The following is a 15,788-nucleotide window of genomic DNA, read 5'->3' on the forward strand; positions in this document are numbered from 1 at the left end:
TCACATTCATCTGTAGTAATATGCATAACAGGACTTGTGAAACATCGTAGTTGGACATTAGTAGTACATTTTGGCAGGTCCTCACACATGACTAAAGCAGAGTTGAATGCTCAAGCTGTGATTTCGCAAAAGAAGTCATAAAACAGTTCATTGTACGCAACAGCAATGTCTGGCAAGAGTTGCAGCGAAAACTACAATGGCCCAGTCCTATATTTGTTATTCTGTACCAAGAGCTCTGTTAAAAAAGGATACATTCTTTCATCACAAAGTTATTTTGTTCGTGGTGCTGCCATTTCCTCTCTAAATTCGTAAGCTAAAAAAAAGAAAGCAAATGTTTTCAGAGTCAAGTCAAAACAATCGCACACTCTTTAACAAGGAGGGAGAGGGAACAAGACTGAATGTTAAAACTTATCACGCCCTTCGACTGAATCAAGCTGATAAGGCACTGTTTTCACAACAATAAATAGTAAATTACACAACTGTAAATTAGACAAATGTATGCTACCACAGTTTTTTGCTGAATTATAGAATGAACACCAAGAAATATTGGCTGTTATTATCTTGTTCTGTGAAACTGAAGTCTGTCTTGCTCAAATATCAATACTACTGCAGTGCACAAGAGTGAAGATGCAGTCCTATGTCACTAAGTACTGTAGCTCGATTCACAAAGATTTTTAACATTGCACATTTGAAGCCATATGAACAAACCTTTTTGATGGTCACAAACAGACCGATTCGCAGAATCGACCTGTTTGCAAATGCAAAAAAGATTGTTGGTATGTTGCGACGGAGTATCTGTAGTATTCTCATGTTAGGCTGTTATGTTCCCTTTCACCTTATCTCTAGCTGCTCAGTCAGTGTGAGTGTTCCGTGTAGAGTGTTGGCGTGAGTGACATGAGTGGAATACTTCGGTATCCTTACCGCCAAGAATTAAATCGGGGCCTTAAAGGCTCGACCAATGCGGTTAAATAGCCTAAGAAACCCAGACTGTATCCAGACATATACGTTTACTATAGTTTTTAAAGAGCAAAAGGATAGACATTTACAAATAACTCATCTAGTGCCCGTTTGTAAGTAACACCTTATAAGAAATATAACCCCGTCAGCATGAAAAAAAGCAGGACGTTCCTTTCCTTTATAAAAAATGTAAGTCTCCTCTAAGGAAGCCATATCCCGCACAATGGCAATGAGCTGTATGTTATTAAGCAAGAATAATAGGTGTATATATGTCTTAGCAGCAAAATCCATAAAGCTGTTGTTTTGCTGAGGAAAGTTAGTAGCCCCATCGGCTAACATAGGGTTACCAGCTGGCATCCCAGCCTGGCTAACTTCTGATTTGGACTACCTAACTGGGTACTGAAAGGTATCTAATTAATTGTGGGATTAAATCTGACTTGATGCCCAAGTCAAGCCTAATGTCACTTTTAGAAAGTTGCAACTCTGGGCCCCGGCTGGTCCAGTGACTTTGCACAAGCCCTTGCCAAAACACAGCTTACCATCTGGGGAGATATGTGAACGACTCCCAGGCTAAGGAAGAAAGGCAGTTGCCGCAGAGTGAGGTGTGACCTCTTCTCCCAAGAAGGCCACTCGGGTGTTAGCTGCCTGTGACAACACACCCAAGCAGGATGCCTTTTGTTCCTGCAGACAGATGGAGACAGGGACAGAGAGGGCAAACCCGTCCCCAAACCGGTTTTCCCAAGGGAGTGTAGCCCCTAGGTATCCACACCTCTGGGGTGGGCTACCAAGCTCCTCACATTCAAGGGAAGGTTTAGACATCTTGAGAGTGGCAAGGATACTGCACTCTGGGATTGCCAAATGCCACACATCGCTGGACCTTTGTCACCAAAGAGGATGGGACCTACTAGCCCATTGGCTAGTGACCGCATTGTCCTCTGGGAGCACTTTCCTGGAATCTAATGGGTACCCCGGGCACCCTGAACCTCAGTACATATTGGATTTGCAGAAAAGACCATGAGAGGACTGCCCTGCTGCCTTTAAGGTTGCATGAAGAGAGCCTGCACCGTCAGAATGACTGCACCTGCTGCACTCTGGGCTAGTGAGTTTGGACTGTGCTCCTGGCTCGGGGAAAAGTTTATTCCTAGGCCCAGATGACTCCAAGCGTCAAAGCTGAGAAAGCCCAAACAGGAAAAGCAGTAGGCACTTCTGAGAAATCACGGCTGGCCGCCGCTGGGCACGCCAAGAGACGAATCCAAGATAGCCAAAAGTTGCACCCAAGTCTGCTGGACCCGGCAGTGCTAACAAAGACCAGATTTGTCACACAAGAGGAACACTAGACCCCACCAAGGATATTCGCTGTGAACGCTGTGTCGCAAGATCGGTTGCCCAGTCACAGCTGGTCTTCTAATGTTGCAAAGAGGGCGTTGTGGAACCCAAAGTGTCTTGGTCAAAGTCGCCACACCCCACCTGTGGAATGAGGGATCAACCGCACTTCACCCCCGTCGACCACACAGCTCCAGGAGCATCACTGAGCATCTTTTCTGCCTGCATCCCCAGCATCACATTACGGCTACTCTATTGTCATCTATGGCAGTAGTTTCCAAAAGCTGGAACTGGACTGGGAAAGGCTCTGGTGGCCAGGTAACTGTCCAAATTAACCCTACTGAACTCCTAGTCCTCCGCCCAGTCGGATGTGGTCGCTCAAGCCGGACCTGAGTCGCCAAACTGACTGCTTAAAACTATTCAAAAGTTTGGCAAGTTTTTGTTGCTTGCTTGTGGTTACATTTAAAAGTATTAATTTCTCAAAAAATCTGTATGTATCTCCTGAAACCCTACAGTGGATATTGATGATGAAGGACTCTGAAAATCCATTAAAATATGCTCTATTGTTATACATTGCTGTTGTGTCTCTTTGTTGTCATGTGACTTTCTTATTCTGTTGTATGTTGCTGTTAAATGTTTTACAGTACGTTCCTTTGTTTAGCCTTGCTGCTCGAAGCCACAGCTACCCAGGGTTGAGCTTAAGGTTTACAAACGAGTCTGACTGGAGCCAAGACAAGTTTACAAGTGTGTTCCACGATAAGACCACACACCCAAATACTATAATACACCCAAATCCTCGAACTTTTATAACTGGGTATTAAATGTGAACTCCGAGAGTACGGTGCACAAAAAGCAAGGCTCATGTGCAGAACATTACTGACAATATTAGTTCATGCTAGATTTTGAAAAGTGTGTTCGTATCCAAGAGAGTATGTTGAAGTGGTCACATTGGTGATGCTGGGACAAGTCACAGAAAACCTCAGTGTTTGTGTTGCATATGCAAAATATAGTTATTACTAAGATGTGATCACAAGAAATTCAAGTAAGGGCTCATCAGGCAGTCGACAAAGGAGAGGAGCTCTCTGAGGCTTAGCCAGCATACATATTTACAGGCCCTATCAGAGGTTTCTATACTCTAGTTACATGACTAACTTTAGTTATATTAAGCATTACGTGCAGGGAGGGTCATAAGACAGGGCCCTGCATCCCCTGAGGTGCATGCTCCCCTCCAGGCTCCTAGTTGCGTAGGCTAGCAAGGAGCTGCACGACAGTGGCAAGGTTGCGGTATTACAGTCCTCGTTTGTTTTTTCTCAGAATTGTTAAATACGTTTTTCATTAGCGTAAGCAGTACAAGCTTCAGCCATGTTTTTTTGCTCATGCTGACAAATGCGTAAAGTAAATGTCCATCTCTGACATTCTGAATCTCTATTTTACATCTTGGCTCCCAAGTCGAGAAAGTGTTGATTAGCTTGCTCAGCGGAAATATTTACACTATTGTTGTAAATTGAAGGTTTTCTTCCTTTCTCGTGACCTCAGTTTTTGGACACTTGTATGCTCACTTTGTTTAAATCTATCACATGTTCCCCACTGCAGACTCTTTCATGTAAAACTATAAATGTATGCTAACCAAGCATGCTCTAAAATCAGTTCACTGCGGGTTATTCTGACTGGCTAAACCTGCGACATGATTCATTTTCTTTTTGGTAATTAACACTTTCAGATTTTGATTGGCCTGTGAGCAGATTTTCGGTAACAGAACATTCAGCCTCTTGCCCTTTTTGTGTTAGTAGAAAGATGAGGCAGAGCATATCCACTTCTTTGACATCATCAACGTCATCAATTTTACAAATAACCAATACCAAACCCTGGGAGGAGGCTGTACTTCAATATAAAAGAATTTGGCTGAGGGCTGGTCAATTCTCCTGCACAATTCGAATATAATTCGATCAACCCCATGGCAAAGAAGAGCTGTTCAGGCTCAAACACTTGAAACAAAGTTGTGGACCTGCACTCATATCTCAACTCTGAATATCTGCATTGCCCAATCAAGTATGGCTCAGGCTCTATATGAACAGATACATTCTTCCCCACTATAGTAGCAGCTCAAGATGGCATACCAGAGGTTGGGGTAATACATTGCATAGAGGACTCAACTTTCTATGCACTCAAAGTCACATAAGGAATGCTTTCTAAGAGCTCGGCTATAGTTTTCTAATGATGGGATGTGATCAGATGAGGGGCTGACGCATCCAAAAGAGTTTGGGACTGGCACCAATGGTGTACTTTGTCTGAGTCAGATTTGTAGTGTGTAGAGCAAGATTGATGCCTGTGCTGTAAACAAGATTGCAAAGATTCCATCCGATGTGATGACAGACTGTTGGGTGGGCATTTTTTTGGGGTGAGTGAATGAGATTTGGAATTCCTTTCCTTACAGTGGAAAGCAAAAAGTAATTTGGTGTCTTGCTTTGTCATGGTTCTCGTTCTGGCATGATTCATGATGGTAATTTGTTGCTAATCTAGGCCTAACACCACATTCAGGTAGGATTTGTGCCCATCGCACTCATCAGCTTCCTACCGGTCTCACATTTCTTATATCTAGAGCGCTAAGGAAGGCAGCATTACGGCTGAGAGAAAACATGCTGCAAAGATTTGAAAAACGGTGAAAAATGCATAATAAAAGTGCTTTGAGTGCTCCACATCCAGTCTCAGATGCATTGAAAAAATAAGATGGCGCCTTCAATTCTGGCGCTGCCTCTAATGGACTTTATTGTGTGACTTTCAGCAGTGACCGCGATGACCCACAAAAGGCACTGTAAGGATAGAATGTTCATAAGTCTTTTGAGCCCAGTCTGCCACTTGTGGATACTTCTGAGAAGTTCTTCGTTCATCTCTTTTAATTGAGCTACCCGCCTATGCAGGTTTTTCCTTGCAGCCCACTGAACATGTTGTTGTCCTTTTTTTACATCAACGTACATAATCAATTCACATTTTATTTGTAATTTCTTATTTTGGTGATCTTGTCATCTTTCACTGAATTAAATTCCATTTTTGGCATTCTGTTTTCAAATCCAGTCATTCTTTGATTAATTTAACCCTCTGCCCCGTCCACTTAACTCATCCTTCAAAATTACCTAGATTTGCACTTATCTTTTTGTTTTGTCACAAATTTAGATTTTAGTACATTTACCAATGAAACTCCCTTCCTGCAGTAGTTGTTCCACACTGAACAGTCCCATTTTTAGATTTAATCTTATCGAGCATTCTTTTCCCATCGACTCCCAACCTCATCTGCTGTATTTCCTCTGTAACATCCAGGTGGAGAGTTACTACAATAAATCCAGTTTATCGCATTGCAATAACATCGTATCTACTACATCGTCATACAGCTACATTGTAAAGTAAGTATATAATCACGATTCTTTAATTCCACTTTTACCTATCTCAGAAAGTAAATATAGGTGGTTTTAGGAATATGAATTATATACTTGCCGAACAGTGAAGTAATAGGCTGATGTAGTGGATACAAAAGTATTTTAGTCAACGATGTTAACTTCTAAATAGGGACATACAACTGACGTCCATTATTGTACTGTTCATTCACTTTTTTTTACAGCACTTCAGTGAAAACAGTACATAAAAAATAATTAAGTCTAGAGCATTGGAAAATTGTTGAGGGCTCATATCCTTTGGCTGTCCTTCCCACAAAAAAACCACAATGACAATTTTTTATATCATCCTATGGTCAGATTATACAGTAGGCTTGTGGCTGAGGGACAGCAGATGCATAACATAAAAGTTACTGCAACTATAGGGATTACAGTAGAGAAGGAAATCATCTTTGAAAAGAGGTTGTGGAGCAGCTATGCAGGGTTTGGACCACATTCTATTCCTATGAATTGCCACAACGTGGGTTTTTATTACCGGTATTTTCTTTTTTTTACGAAATGAGAAAGTAAATTCTCCAAATATAATGTATACACTTCTGTGGTCTCCTCCTAATGAGCAAGCCTGTTTCTGTATTTTTAACTGTTGTTAAAAGTTAAAAAAAATGTATTAATGTACATTTATCCGTAATCATTTCTTTTTCAGCATTTTGCATTGCAATTTTATGAAAATTCTCTTATTTCTATGCATGCTAAGCCTATATTTGATTGCCTCAACTGAGGCCGAAATCAATACAATTTTTTATTTTAATTGTGTGGATTTCTATAATCCGCTGGTTCTGTTCATTTTAAAGCCCAGTATCCTAATGTTGTCACTAGGCTTAAGTATTAGAAGTTGTCCCTTCAACTCACTGGGGGTAATCAGATTAGCGCACAGTGTCCTATTGTTGTCACCGAGTGTAAAATTTAGAAGTTGCCCCTTCAACTCACCGGGGGTAATCAGACGTCTACCTATACGTTCTTGCATCCTAGAAGATATTTCCTGACAATGTCCCAGCCCCTAATCATTACAGATTCAACTTCCTTACTTTCACGGCCGAGTTTCCTGCGGAATGCCACATGCTGTGATAAGAGCAGAGCTGCAGTGGGAAGATTACAAAACGCGAAGGTTCAACGCTGGCTCCAATACAATGCGTTTAGCATCAACAGGAAGTCCGTGGGGATATCATGCTGATGGTAGCTTCCGTGCAAGACGCTTTTATTGTAAAAGCGTAACTTCTTGGTTTGTTTTATTCACCTCTAAAGATTTCCACATCCTTGCAAGTTGACTGTCTGATGCGCAAATCTTCAAGACTTAACATAGTTACACGAAGCGGACATTTTGCAACTGTCCCAGGGGAAGGGCTTGCATTTTCAGTGAGGTACAGCAGCTACTGCAAGACAGAAAACTCCGTTTCCACGTCTACCCTCCTTAAAGTGAAATGACACTTGTGAGGCATGCTCGGCGTGGAAAAGATATCGATGGGACCTTCGGGGAATGGGGGCAGATTTAACTCGGTGTGGCCATCGCGTTTATCAGTGCTGGAATCGGAGTTCAAATAAATAGCTTGTCACAAATACTTAAGAGTTTTGCACACTGCTGGCACACCCTTGAGACACGACCTCAGACTGGATGCTGACTGAACTAATCATTAACCCCTACTCTGATGCGAGACATTACTGATGTCTTCATTTTGGAATGCTACACATAACACTGGGATGTACCACGGGGTCGGCGGTAGGGGGTGAATTTATTTTAGTTATCTGGTTCGTATCGTTTATTGCCACCCAAATTGACTTCTTCTAATGATTAGAAGCTGTGGCATTTTTAAACCTTAAGGTTCTTTTGCCATGTATTTGCATCATACTAAGTCCCACCAGCCTTTTGATGAAGGTGGGTGTATGTGTTTCTTTATAAAATGAATAAACAAAGTTAATCCTCCATAAAACTGCACGAGAAGGATAAATTACTTACCTGTAATCCTAGTTCTCTTCCAGGGGTATGCTCAGCAAAGTCATAAGCGCTGAATATTCCCGCCCACGCGCAGGGACCCCGAAGTAATACAAAATATATATGAAAACATATATATAGAGCTATATATATATCACCTACTGGCGGTCGCCAGTAGGTAGATATAGTTAGGACCTATTTTCCATAGGAAATCCGCAACATTCTATTTGGAATAACGTTGGCGCCGATTGACGAATCTTCGCGAAAGTTTCCAAACTTTTGGCCAGCTCCGGTCCGCTCCTATCCTGAAAATTTCACGGTGATTCGTCAAGAGGGGGGCGAGAAAAAAGGGGGCCCCAAAACGCGTTTTCCCCATGCATTTTCCCATAGGACCTGTTGACGCAGCTACAGCCCGAACTGCTGAACGGAATTACACCAAATTTGGCAAAGAGGAAGTCCTCAGTTCAGACTCGTGCCTTTTGCTGAAATGGTGTAAATCCGTTCAGTAGTTCCTGAGAAAATCAAAAGTAAAATCATAGATATATCTATGGCCTCGGAGGATCCGCGCACCCTCCCCGCACCCAGTGCGCACCCTGCCGTGCACGAGCTGTATTCTAATTGGCTGTCAACACTCCAGATCAGGAAGTCAGGCAGTCATCTTGTGCCTCGGTAGAACCGAGGCACAAGAAACCTAAAAAACAAACGCGAAAAACGCAAAAAGGGGGCAGGGTAGAAACACCCTGACCCCCTAGGCCTACTCAGGGGGTCCCACAAGGACCCCCTGAGTAGGCGCTGAATATTCTAATTTGCCTCCGGGGGCCAAATCCCAGGGGCATAATTAAAAAACAAAGTGTGGGGGGGTCCCAATCCCCCCCACACTGCCCCGGGGACTGCCACCCCTTTGTTAACATAGGTGGGGGGGGCTCGCAGCCCCACCAGCCCCGGGGGCCACCACCCCCGGGGCTTAAAACAATTTGATGTGGGGGGGCTCTCAGGCCCCCCCCAGCCCTGGGGACCGCCACCCCCCGGGGCAACTTGTACGTGTGGGAGGGGGGCCGTGCGGCCCCCCTCCTGGAGCCTTGTATTGGCCCTGGGGACTGCCACCCTGGCCACACCTGCAGTGTCCTGGGGTGCCCACCCCCGGAACACTGCTGTTTGCAATGGCAGGGTGGGAGCAGCGAAGAGAAGGGAAACCTGCTCTCGCTTCAATGAAGCAAAGCAGATTGCTTTTCCACATGGGGAGCAGGGATTGGGACCCCCCACGGTCTCCAACGAGAGGCCAGGCCCCGAAGTGGCTCGGGAGGGGGCCACGCGGCCCCTCTCCCCCATTAAATAAAATAAGAAAAATAAAAACCAATGGCCGTCCCTGAGGGATGGGGTCCCCGGGCCTTAAAGTGGCCAGAGGAGGGAGCTACGCAGCCCCCCTCCATAATTTTTTTTTTTTTAAAAAGGCCCTTGCCCCAGGGGATGGGGTCCCCGGGGCAAATTATTTTTTTTCATATATAAAAATTGGGGTCAGGCCCTGAGGGATGGGGTCCCCAGGGCCAAAAAAATAGAAAAAGAAGGAGAAAAAAAACGGGATCGGGCTGGAGGCCACGCCCCCTCCTTACACCACGCGTTTGCAGAGGGGGAACTAATCCCCCTTGAATACTGGGGGTCCCTGGGGGCCAACTAGCCCACCAGGAACCTCCAGTATGCGCCAGGGGGCTGCGTTGCAGAGAGGTGTAATGAGGCCACGCCCCTTTTTACACCTCTCTGCAACGCAGCTCCGTGTATTGGTGTGTCAATGGTTTTAAATCTGGCACTCTCTATTTTACAGTGAGTGATGAAAGGTTATACTAGTGTATGATGAGGTGTATCTGATTGTCACGTGGATGATGTCATCAGTGATGTCATCAGTGATGTCATTTGAGATGTCATCAGTGATGTCACTGACCATGTCATGAATGATGTAATATGTGACATCATCAGCAGTGGATTGCGGGTGCGCGAGATGTAGTTAGTACAACTAACTATATCGGAGGAATTTCAATGGTATATATATATATATATATATATATATATATATATATATATATATATATATATATATACACATATATCATTTCTTCTCATCCCAATGCAGCCCCCATATAGGAGGCTAAGCAATGCAATACCTAATAAATAAATAAATCCATTGAAATCATAAATCACTTATATAGATAGACTACAGGAAGGCAAGTATCACTTGAACTCTTTTTAATGAGCAGACTCATGGAAAAACTGCAAAAGAGTAAGCATTGTTAGCCTACAGGCTGCATTGGAAACCAATAGCAAAGAAAATGAAAGCAATTGCAACACAAACACTGGCACTGTGCTTTTAAGGCAGCCATGACCCCTAGCTTCCAATCACGCCTCAGGGATGACAGTTTGGTCAGTTGTTCTTTGCGGAGACCCAAAGGTCAGGGCACAAAGATATAGCTTAACAGTCTAATTTGCCTGGGGAGGCGGGTGGGATGCTTATGAATTTGATGAGGATACCCCAGGAAGAGTACTAGGATTACAGGTAAGTAACTTATCCTTCTCTTCCAGGGGATCCTCATCAATAGTCATAAGCACTGAATAGAATAGCAAGCCCATACTCCGCCTGCAGGCAAATGGGAAAGAATGACCCAACCAGAAAACAGAATTATTCAGTGTTGGAACAGATTCCTCAAGGAGGCCTGGCTCACTTGGGTGTCTGCTCTAGTATCTGAATCAAGACAATAATGTCCTGTAAATGTATGTATAGATCTGGCTGCTTTACAGATCTCAGAAATAGGTACATTACTTAGGAAAGCTGAAGTAGCAGCTTTTCCTCTAGTGGAATGAGCCTTGGGCCTAGAACAAAGTGGCTTTTGTGCTAACTGGTAGGCCAGTGTGATACATGAAACTATCCACCTGGAGATGGAGGGCTTGGAGCCTGGAAAACCGGTTCTGATCGAACCATAGTAATGAATAGTTGATCAGATTTCCTAATCGATTTAGTCCTGTCCAAATATAATTTTAAAACCCTTTTTAGGTCTAAGGAGTGGAGTGACCTCTCAGCTGGAGTAGAGGGATTAGGAAAAAAGGTCGGTAGTGAAATGGTTTGGTTGACATGGAAATCTAACACCACCCTCGGAGGGAAGGAGGGTGGGTTCTCAAAACAACTCTATTGAGATGGAACACTGTATGGTTCTTTTGAGCAGAGAGCTTGGATCTCGCTCAGCCTGCGAGCTGAAGTTATCGCTACTAGGAAAGCTACCTTCCACGTAAGGTGTTGTAAGGTTGCTTTGTGGATAGGCTCAAATGGGGGACCCATCAATTTAGATAGAACTAAGTTCAGTTCCCAGGGAGGTGAAGGAGGTCGAACAGGATAGACCTTCTTCAAGCCTTGCAAGAAGTCCTTTACTACCTGCAGTTGAAAAAAGGAAGGCTGAGAAGGAGAACGCCTGTATGCCGTGATGGCAGCTAGGTGTATCTTAATGGTAGAGAATTTTAGGCCTGCCTTAGCTAAGTGAAGCAGGTAGGGCAACACCACTTCCTCCTGCCCCTTGATAGGATTACAATTGTTTTGCACACACCATAAATAAAAAATCTTCCATTTACCAGCATAGGAGTGCCTTTTAGAGGGTCTTCTGGCTTCCTTCAAGATGGTCATGCAGTCCTGTGGAAGACCTAAATGACGATACTGGAGGACCTCAGGAGCCATGCTGCCAGGTTCAGTGATGGAAGGTTGGGGTGATGAATGCTCCCGTTCATCTTGGACAGCAGGTCCCTGACCAGCTGATCAAAAGGGCACTCCCTTTCGACGATGGTCGGTAGTATCTCAATGCGAAGTCACTGCATTTTTCGTTTGTGTCATCTGCGAATAGGTCGATGCTTGGCCGACCTCATTCTTGGAAAATGCTTTTGACGACTTCATTGTTTAGAACCCAGTCCTGCTGGTCCTCGTAGTGACGACTGAGAGCGTCTGCTTGCGAATTCTGCTCTCCCGTTAGCTGTATTGCTTTTATCTATAGATTCCTCGCAAGGAGCCAATGCCAAAGAGCTTGGGCTTCCAGAGATAGGGTCCAGATCGAGTTCCTCCCTGCTCGTTCAGATTGTACATGGTGGTTGTATTGTCCATCTGTACTACAATGGAGTTGGCCTGAATCGAAGGGAGGAAAAGCCTTGAGAGCTAGATGTACCACTCTCAGTTCAAGCATGTTGATGTGGTACAACTGTTCTTTTGTTGACCATCGACCTTGAGTCTGGAGGGACCCTTTGTAAGCACCCCAACCCTGGAGGGAGGCATCCGTGATCAATGATTGAAAGGGAGGTGTCTGATGGAACGGAAACCCCACAGAAACCCCACCAGCAGATTGTCCTGCCACATCCACCATGGAATGGATGCTCTGGCTGCTTCCGATAGCTGTATCCTGTCGTCCCACCAAGCCGTTCGTTGATCCCACTTGTCCTCCAGATCTTGCTGTAAAGGATGTATTCTCAGCCTGGCATTGGGGACAAGAAAGATGCAGGATGCCATTGACCCTAGGAGAGAAGCAATCTGACGGACCGAAGGCAGGCTGCTGTGTACAATCTGCTTGCCCTTCAGTATGATAGATGACAGTCTCTCCTCCGAAGGACACACTTTTCCTATTGCGGTGTCTATTGTTGCATCCAGATAGTGAATTATTTGCGTGGGCTGCTGAGTTGATTTTTCGAAGTTGACATGGAGACCCAGCTGCTGGCAAAGGTCTAGACATTGTTGGAAATGGTTCCTCACGATCTGGGTGGAGGGACCTTTCAAAAGCCAGTCGTCAAAATAGGGGTACACAAAGATGCCTCTGTGCCGTAGAGCGGCTGCCACTACTACCATGCACTTTGTAAACACTTGAGGAGCTGACTTCAGCCCGAAAGGCAGAACCTTGAACTGATAATGGGTCGATCCCACCAGAAAACCCAGGAACTTCCTGTGATGTGGACTGACCGGGACATGAAAGTATGCATCTTCCCGTTTTAGTGTGGTTAGACGGAGCCAGGATGACCTTCTGGCACAGATTACATGCATGTAGGAGTGTGCAGACAGCGTCGCTTCATCAGCTGCGGCACTGATAACTTGGTTCACCACTAAGCTGCCTTCCTGCAATATCTCCTCAAAATCTTTGAGGTCTTCCCCGGGCAGCTTTTCTGTGAATCTCTGCAGCGAGTCCTACCAGAATCTATCATAGCGACCTAGTAGCGCCGAGGTGCTGGAGACCTTCAGCATGGAGGCTGACGTGCCACAGACCTTTCTCCCCCACAAATCTTGTGCTCTGCTCGCCTTATCAGGAGGAGGCTACTGCATGGGTCTTATTAGAAGCAGAAATAATTACTGAGTCCGGAGACGGGTCAGATCTGAGAAATAATGGATCCTCTTCCGGGGTTCTACATTTCTTTAAGATTCTCGCCGGTACTGTCTTGAGTGTCGCCGGCGTGAGAAAACTGTCCATCACCGGTTGAAGCAGCCCCGGAACCAACGGTAACAATGGTCTGGCTGCTGTCCTCTGATGCAGAGTTTCAAAAATCACTGAGGATGAACTCCGCTGAGTGGGCATAACAATGTTTAATTTGTTCGCCCCTCTGGCCCGACGTCCTGAAAGGTACTGACGTCATCCACCGGAGAGACCCTCGACAGTGGGCTATCTGTAAGAGTAGAAGAGTAGTCCCTCTTTGGAGAATGGGTGGAAGAGAGGGAACGTGTTGGAGTGATTCAGAGACTTGGATCTCCTTCTTGAGGAGGGTGCAGGAGTATGTGTACGATCTCGACCCCTCAATGAAGTAGTAGGAGAAAGATCTACAGCTTGCACCAGTCGAGTTAGAGGGGATCTGTGTAGAGGACTGGAGTAATCCTGGTTACCCCGTGCTTGTGCAGTATTCGATTTTTGCCAGTGATGTAGAGGGAACATCCATCTCGGAGAGAGGTGTATCGATGAAGATTCCTGCCTCTCCTTCCTTGCAGGTGCTTCAGATGAACGGGGGCGTTCAAGTGAAGAAGCTGGACTGTTCGAGGTCGAGATAACCGCCTTCGGTGATCTTGACGATGACGACAAAGAGTGTCTTGAGACGTCGAGCGCCTAACAGCCACCTAAGGTGACCTGTGCCTCGACGACGAGCACCTCTGTAACGAAGACTTGTGCTTCGACGTCGACCTCCTCTGATGAGACACCATTGAAGGGGCTTTTTGTTTCGCCGTCAATGAAGGAGACTTATGCTTCGACGTTGAACCTGTCCGTGAAACCTCCAACGGAGTTTAATGCCTCGACGTCGGACGTCTTCGAGGCGACGCAGACGGGACTTCTGTCTTGACGTCGATCGCCTGCGAGGGGGTGCCGACGAAGTACCATGCCTCAACGTTGAACGTTAACCCAAGGCCGATGGAGACCTGATCCTCGACGTTGATCGTTGCTGGATTGACGTCAACGGAGGATCCGTTAGCTGGTGACTCAACGTTGTCTTCCATCTTGAACTTGAGTGGTGCGTCTGCACCGTCGAAGACTTCGACGAACGGCTTCCATTTCTTCGTCGCTGGTAAGTTCGACGCCGATCCCGATGGAGAACAGATCGGGATTTTGCTTCTCGACGTTGATCTTGCTCTTTTTGTCTTCTGTCTCACTGGAGACCTACCTCTTTCAGAGAGCCCATATAGACGGATTATTTTTCTGTCCTTGAGGGTTCTCCTGGACAGCTTTTTACAATGCTGACAGGTCTCTGGTGAATGAGAGTCAGGGAGGCAGAGAATACACACAGAATGTGTATCAGACCTGGCCTTCTCCTTGCCACAGGAGGGGCAACGGTCAAAAAGAGATGGCATTAGGACAGAAAATAAATCACTTTCTGTCAAAAAAAAAGGTTGTACCTCACACTAGAGCCTAAAAGACATCGAGTGAGAGGTTAAAAAAAACACAGAGTCGAATTATTTGACAAAAAGAGTCAAAAAAGACAGCTGTGAATTCTAGGGTCCTGACTGAAGGAGCCGGAAAGAACAACTGACCTAACTGTCACCTCTGAGGCATGATGGGAAGCTAGGGGTCATGGCTGCCTTAAAGACATGGTGCCAGTTTTTGTGTTGCAATTGCTTTCATTTTCTATGGTTTCCAATGCAGCCTGTAGGCTAACAATGCTTACTCATTTGCAGTTTTTTTCATGAGTCTGCTCATTAAAAAGAGTTCAAGTGATGCTTGCCTTCCTGTGGTATATGTATATAAGTGATTTATGATTTGTTATTGCATTGCTTAGACTCCTATATGGGGGCTGCATTGGGATGAGAAAAAATTATGTATGTGTGTGTGTATATATATATATATATATATATATATATATATATATATATATATATATATATATATATATATATATATATATATATATATATATATATATATATATTATCTACTGGCGGTCGCCAGTAGATAGTTATAGTTAGGACCGTGTTTCCATAGGAAATCTCAAAATTCTATTTTGAATAACTTTGGCGCCGGTTGACGAATCTTCGCGAAATTTTCAAAACTAATGGGGCGCTCCGCTCAGCTCCTACCCTGAAAGTCTTGGGGTGATTCGTCAAGCGGGGGCCGAGAAAAAAGGGGGGTCCCAAAAAGCGTTTTCCCCATGCATTTTTCCATAGGACCTTTAGTCGAAGGTACAGCCCGAACGGCTGAACAGAATTACTTGAAATTTGGCAGAGAGGTAGTCCTCAGGTCAGGGAAGTGCCTTTCGCATATATGGAGTCAATCTGTTCAGTATTTCCTGAGAAAATTGCATTTAAAAGCACATACATTTCTATAGCCGCGCACCGTGCGCGCACCCTTACGTGCGCGAGCGTAATTCTGATTGGTTGTTACATGTCAGTCAATGTTCGAATCGGTCGAAATCAGGAAGTGTCGGCCACCATTTTGTTTGTTTTCAGTGCGAGAGTGGAAAAGGAAGGTGGCGAACGTGAAAAGGGGGCAGGGTAGAGAGTTCCTGACCCCCTAGCCTTGGTCAGGGGGTCCCTGAAGGCAGAAAAAAAAAAAAAAAAATCTTTTTTTTTTAAATCGCGGGGGTGCGCGCACGGTGAAAAACCATTAAAAAAAATATATATAAAAAAAATAATAAGACATACATAAATTAGCATT

General features: G+C 44.8%; 1 protein-coding gene across 1 annotated transcript in view; it reads right to left on the minus strand.

Annotated features, from left to right (window-relative positions):
• Nucleotides 1–15,788, minus strand: part of IFT74 (intraflagellar transport 74) — a 508,298-nt gene that overhangs the window by 24,051 nt on the left and 468,459 nt on the right. Inside the window, exon 19 of the mRNA XM_085641333.1 lies at nt 253–313. Coding sequence (XP_085497459.1) covers nt 253–313 — 61 coding nt within the window. The remainder of the gene's footprint in view (nt 1–252; nt 314–15,788) is intronic.

The sequence above is a fragment of the Triturus cristatus genome, chromosome 2_2 (assembly GCF_964204655.1).
Source record: "Triturus cristatus chromosome 2_2, aTriCri1.1, whole genome shotgun sequence".
In the NCBI taxonomy this organism is placed as follows: Eukaryota; Metazoa; Chordata; class Amphibia; order Caudata; family Salamandridae; genus Triturus; species Triturus cristatus.